Source organism: Otolemur garnettii, unplaced genomic scaffold (assembly GCF_000181295.1).
Source record: "Otolemur garnettii isolate 467f Iridium unplaced genomic scaffold, OtoGar3 scaffold00020, whole genome shotgun sequence".
Taxonomy (NCBI): domain Eukaryota; kingdom Metazoa; phylum Chordata; class Mammalia; order Primates; family Galagidae; genus Otolemur; species Otolemur garnettii.
The window spans coordinates 22,165,467-22,171,984 of NW_003852415.1; the positions used below are offsets into that span (position 1 = coordinate 22,165,467).

At 49.2% G+C, this 6,518-nt stretch overlaps 1 protein-coding gene across 1 annotated transcript; it reads left to right on the plus strand.

Moving 5' to 3' along the window:
* The first annotated feature begins 211 nt into the window (after positions 1-211).
* BDKRB1 (bradykinin receptor B1) lies at positions 212-1,292 on the plus strand. Its single transcript, XM_003787022.2, has one exon. It carries the CDS (start codon positions 216-218, stop codon positions 1,272-1,274), a length of 1,059 nt encoding a protein of 352 aa, XP_003787070.1. The 5' UTR covers positions 212-215; the 3' UTR covers positions 1,275-1,292.
* Positions 1,293-6,518: the final 5,226 nt, after the last annotated feature.

Here is a 6,518-nt window from a genome sequence, read left to right on the forward strand (position 1 = left end):
AAAAACACCCAGCGGGTCATATAAATGTCCTAGGCAGGCTGCATGTGGCTCTTGGGCTATAGTTTGAGGATGCCCCATATACAAATGAATGTGAAGATGTATACTCCAATAAAACTTTATCATCCAAATCGGGCTGCAGGCTGATTTTGGCCCCTTGGTGATAGTTTGCTCCCTTTTGTTTTATTCTATGGTCTGTTCATTTCAGGTCATTGTGGATGGCATCTTGGACTCCCCTAGAGCTCCAGTCCTCTAACCAGAGCCAGCTCTCTCCTCTCAATGCTACATCTTGTGTCAATGCTCTGGAAGACTGGGACCTGCTGTACAGAGTGCTACCGATAGTTATCATCATCATCTGCGTCTTTGGCCTCCTGGGAAACCTTTTTGTCCTGTCCATCTTCCTCCTACCTCGGCGGCGACTGAATGTGGCAGAAATCTACCTGGCCAATCTGGCAGCTTCTGATCTGGTGTTTGTCTTGGGCTTGCCTTTCTGGGCAAAGAATATCTGGAACCAATTCAATTGGCCTTTCGGAGCCCTCCTCTGCCGTGTCATCAATGGGGTCATCAAGGCCAATTTGTTCATCAGCATCTTCCTCGTAGTGGCCATCAGCCAGGACCGCTACCGTGCACTGGTGCACCCCATGGCCAGCTGGAGGTGGCGGAGGCGGAGGCAGGCTCAGGCCACCTGCGTGCTCATCTGGGCTATGGGGGTGCTCTTGAGCACCCCCACATTCCTGCTGCGGTCCATCCAAACCGTGCCAGATCTGAATATCTCCGCCTGCATCCTGCATTTTCCCCATGAGGCCTGGCACTTTGTGAGGATGGTGGAGTTGAATGTGCTGGGTTTCCTCCTACCTCTGACTGCCATCATCTTCTTCAACTACCACATCCTGGCCTCCCTGCGAAGGAGGGAGGAGTTCAGCAGGACACAGAGTGTGGTTTCCAAGGATGGCAAGACCACAGCACTGATCCTCACACTGGTGGCTGCCTTCCTGCTCTGTTGGGCCCCCTACCACTTCTTCGCCTTCTTAGAGTTCCTGAACCAGGTGCAAGCCATCAGAGGCTGCTTCTGGGAGGAGTTCATTGACTTGGGCCTGCAGTTGTCCAACTTCTTTGCTTTCATCAACAGCTGCCTGAATCCGGTGATTTATGTTTTTGTGGGCCGGTTCTTCAGGACCAGGGTCTGGGAACTTTATAAACAATGCACGCCTACAAGTCTTGCTCCAATGTCCTCGTCCCATAGGAAAGAAATTCTCCAGCTTTTCTGGCGGAATTAAAACAGCAACAAACCAAAAGTCTTAGCTTTCTTGCCAATTATTTCTGACATAATAAATACAATTGTGGTAGACTAAATAATGACCCCCAAAGATATCCAGGACCTAATAATCACTAGAACTTGTGAACATTACTGTATACATGTATGGTAAAGGGGATTTTGCAGATATAATTAAACTAAGGGTTTTGAGATGGGGAGATGGTCCTAAATTATCCCAGTATACTCACAAGGGTCTTGCAGGCGTCTTTAAACTATGGCCCGTGGGCCACATGCGGCCCACCGAGAACATTTATCCAGCCCACCAGGTGCTTTTGCCACCCCTGCCTGTCCTGGTTAGAAGCCAACTCATCCTGGGGCCCACAGTCTGGCCCTCCAAAGGTCTGAGGGACAGTGAACTGCCCCCCCCACCCCGTTTAAAAAGTTTGAGGACCCCTGGTAGTGACAGAGGAGACGTGACCACAGATGCAGGGGCCAGACTGATGTAAGGGGGTGGGGGTGGTGCTTAACCAAGGATTACAGGAGCCCTCTGGGGGCTGGAAAAGGCAACAAAACAGATTCTCTGAAGCCTCCAGATGGAACCAGCCCTGCAAACCTCTGGAACTGTAAGTGAATAAATACATTTGTGTAGTGTAGTGTAGTTTTTTAAGCTACAGAGTTTGTGGTAATTTGTCACGGTTGCTATTGGAAACTAATGCAAGTATCCAGTAAGGGTCTCTTATTACATTTCCATTTGTCTATTCAAAGTTTTCCAGGCTACCTGCTGGGAATGCAGGTCTGACATAGCTAGAGATTCTATCCACAAGGAATGTACCTGGATCTAAATAGAGTAGAACTTCTGCAAGTTGACCACTGAAGGGACTGTAAAAAACTGGTCAACATACAGAGGTGGTCAACATAAAGAACTAGGCCTACTCTACTGAAACGTTCATGTGGTGCATGTCCAGTCTATGAAAATTAGGTCAATATAAGGAAGCGATCAGTGTAGGGAGGTGGTCAACTGTGTGGTTCTCTATGCCTAGTCCAGTGCCCAGCCTTTAGTAGGTACTCATGAGTGAATGAATCCCATCCTTCAGAGGCGATAATATGTAATTAACAATTTCTCGCGAAACTACAGTAGAACTTCCACAGTTGGCCAAACAAAAGGCCATTTCCAGACAGAAGAAATAAACTGGACGCAGAGGCAGGTGGGTTTATGCTAGGATGGTAGAGGACAATGCAGGCCATAGAGGGATTTGGGCTGGGGAAGAAAGGATATGTTGGTGCTACAGTGGTTGATGGACAGAGGAAGTCTCACTAGGGAAGCAGGAAAGAGTCCCCGGGGGCTCTGAGGGCCCAGCTGAAACTAGAATGCATGACTTTTTGCATGGTTTTACTCTACCAATGCTCAGCAGGCCCAAGAAAGGCAGACAGTGCATTGCTCCAGTGCAAATTTTTTGGTTTTTTTTCTTTTGAGACAGAGTCTCAAGCTGTTGCCCTGGGTAGAGTGCTGTGGCGTCATAACTCACAGAAACCTCTAACTCTTGGGCTCAAGCGATCTCCTTCCCTCAGTATTATTTTTAGTAGAGATGGGCTCTCACTTTTGCTCAGGCTGGTCCTGAACTCCTGAGCTCAAGCAATTCACCCGCATTGGCCTCTCAGAGTGTTAGGATTACAGACGTGAGCCACTGAGCCCAGCCCAGTGAGGGGGTTTAACCAGGTAGACAGCCATAGGTTATGGGAGTTGGGGATGCTAGTCAGACTAGGGATGGCTGGAAGAGAGAAGCAGTGAGCATAGGAGGGGAAAGAAATAGAGTGAATTTGGTCCATTAAAGTACGGGTATAGCAGGAGGACCTGGGATGACAGAGTAAGAAGGATATGAAGTTGTAGCCACAGAGCAGGAATGTTTGAATATAACATTCTGGAGGGAGAGCCATCCCAGGAGATAACAAGGACCAACTGTGGTCACAGCACCAGGTGGTGGAAGTAGATAAAGGTAGAAAGGGGGTTGAGAAAACATAGTCAAAGAATTGAGAGGTCACTTAGTCCCCACGCTGGCAGGATGCTGCAAGGCCATGGGGAGGAGAGAGTCAGAGGCCAGGAGGCCATCCTGAGGTCTGTTTCCACAGAGTGGGGGAGGGTGTAGTGACCAGATTCCAGGACTCTTGGGAGAGATGCACAGCCTGCCCAGCTGCACAGAGGGCTGGCACTCATGGAATCACAGCAAAGGTGCAAATTCATTTGAGAAATGAAAGGTGGGTCTGGGGAGGGGTTTAAGAGGCTGGTGGGGCGGGGCCACCATGACCTTGTCAGTAACAACCCTGTGACCAGCTCCAGCCTCTGTGGGTTTCCTGGAGAGAAGAGTGTGGTTCAGATGGCCTGGATTAGGGCCTAGAAGTAGAATCCAACCTGCACGTGAGTTTAATTTGGACCACATGATATTCAAAAAATGCTTTTGCAGTATAATTTGGGCAATTTAGGAAACCAAGGCAGAAGCACTGATTAATCTCAGGAGTTCAAGACCAGACTGAGCAAGTATGACCAGTAGGACCAGCATGAGACCCCTATATCACTAAAAATATAAAAAATTACCTGCAAAAAATTGCAGGCGCCTACAATCTCAGTTATTTGTGAGGGTGAGGCAGAAGGATCACTTGAGCCCAGGAATTTGAGGTTGCTGTGAGCAAAGCTAATGCCATTGCACTCTAGCTTGGGTAATAGAGTGAGATTGTCTCAAAAAAAATTTTTTTTTAGTGTTTTTGATCTGGTTACAAATATTGAAATCCCACATATGAACTCGGCTTTCTAGCTCCTCTTGAGCATTTGGAAGATCTACTACCATCGAGCCTGAGTTCATTTGGCAGATGTTTCTGAGCATCTACTTTGCCACACACTGTTGTAAGCATGGAGAGGAGAACTGGCCAGTGAACAAGAGAGGACCACCCGGGTTCCCTCGGATTGGCCTTCCGGGGTTCCCGCAGGGAGCTGAGCAGCAGAGCCCACTAGGACAGGGTCCCACCCACATCACACATGCATGGCCATTGTGGGAGGTTGAGCATCCAATCTAGACCAGCTGCATGAGTGACAGTCTGGGAAACAGGACAGCACTACTTGCCAAGGCTCCCCCAGTGAGTGCCACACACAGCCCCATCACACAGAGCAGTGTGCTCACATAGTCACCTCATTTAACCTTCCAGCCCCCTGTGTGAGGTCAATTCCATTCTGTCCATTTCCCAGATGAAGAAGAGGAGGCAGGGGTTGGATTCACCTAGCTTGAAGTACTCCAACACCCATGTAATTTCCAGGTCCCCAGGCAGAAATTCAGTGGGAAAGACTCTAGCCAAGCAGCAAGAACAGGCAGGAACAAGCAGGAATAGCAGGTAGGAAGGGAGCATTGGAAAGGGCAAAGAATCCCTGTTCTTTTCTCTGCCTGCCGTGAACAGACCCAAATATGCCCTCTTGGCTTCTTTGTCTGCCTACATTAAGCTTGTGGCTTATAAAAATCCTTTCTAGGGTTTACAAAAAACAATTCCACATTCAAGAAGAATGTGCTGGCAAGTGAAATCAGAGAACATAGCTCACAGGTCTGTGGTTTAAGGGTAGACTATAAACACGGTCTCTGATACATCAGATACCTGGTTTATGGAGCACATGTAAGAAACATTTACCAAAACCCAGCAAACAGCCCCACAGCAGGAGAGAAACCGGCAAGTCCACATGGCAAGAGCTCTGTTCCCTGTCTATTGGAAAGGTTAATTATTTATTTGAACAAAGAGAATGTTCTGCCTTGGTTTAAAGCATCGATGCTGTGGGGGAAGGTAACATTTTTGAACTCCTGTGGATCTGCTTAACAGGCTAACCTGGCATGTTTAATACCTGGGTCCAGTCTTAGGCTGCATCTATGTTGTTAACACTCAGGGTAGATAGATGTGTTAGCGAATGGTCTGCCAGCATCCCTGGCTCCAGCACCCACGCAGGCTCCCACTTTTTCTCTGAGAAGGGCCAAGTAGAGAGAGATGTGGAGGTTATTCTCCCATCTACTCCCAACCTCGGGCCTGTTCTGGGTCTGAAATCATGGGATCAATGGCCATAGCTCTCCTTTATTGCTCTGCACAGTGAAAGAGGGAATGAGCAGCACCCCTGCCCCATCCACTGGCCCATCCATCACAGAGACAGAGCTGCTTGCTCTAAGCCTTCCAAATGCCAGCCCCAGGAAACTCCCTGATGTTGCAATGGCCACAGGCAGGATCTTGTTCTCTGGAGATGAGTAATGAACCTGAAGAGAAGCAGGTGGGAAGAGGTCCCAGGAAGCATTCCTCCCTGGTTCCCACTCCCACCCCAGAAGCCCCCAGGGCCCAGGAATCTGGCCAGGGCTGATTCAAAGCCTTGGTTCCTAGCTGAGCTCCTCCTGGCCCCTGCACATCTTCAGGCCTTCCTGCTGTTCTGCCCTACCAGCCCACACAGCAAGGATCCAGGCAAGGCCAGGTGTGGGCCACCCTGTGCCTGGCCCCTTTCTCCAGACCCCCCAAGCCCATTGTGGCCCCCTCTCAGCACCCTCACAACCTACCTCCCAGCTCAGCCCCAGGTCCAAGAAGGGGCTCACTAAGGGGCTGCTGACTGCAATGTGGTGGAACAGAGAGGGCCTGGGACAGAGTCCGGTGCATCGCATTCCAACCCCCTCCACCATGTGGGCCTGGCTGGGTCACAGATGTAAAGGGGAGGAAGAGGAGTAGTACCTCATTGAGTTGGGAAGAGTAAGTGACCTAATGGGTTGCCTCGTACCATTTTTTTTTTGGCTGTGGCTGGGTTTGAACCTGCCACCTTCAGCATATGGGGCCGGTGCCCTACTCCTTTGAGCCACAGGCATGGCCCTTGCCTCATACCTTTTTTGGAAAAAGATAATGAGCAAAGAAAGGGACGGAAAGGCAAACACATACATGAAGCACCAGGACGTCACCTGCCTATAGCAAGCACATGTGAGTAGAAGAGGGTGTAAATATCACCAAACGGAGTATCCAATAAACTATAAAAAATCATATAAGTGCCCATCTCCTGGTTGTGATACAGTATCATACTTGTGTAAGATGTTGCAATTGGGGGAAACTGAGTCAAGAGTATACGGGAGCTCTCTGTGTTACTGCACGCGAATCTATCTACTAAACAGCTTTAAAAAGAAAGTATCATTAAGTTCAACCACTTCAGTTCACAGATGAGAAAACCAAGGTCCAGAGACAGGCAGAGACTTGTCGAAGAGGACCCAGTGAGCGG

Bases quoted from the DNA above. Each gene is read 5' to 3' on its own strand.
- BDKRB1 (XM_003787022.2), top strand. From the start codon at position 216: ATGGCATCTTGGACTCCCCTAGAGCTCCAGTCCTCTAACCAGAGCCAG.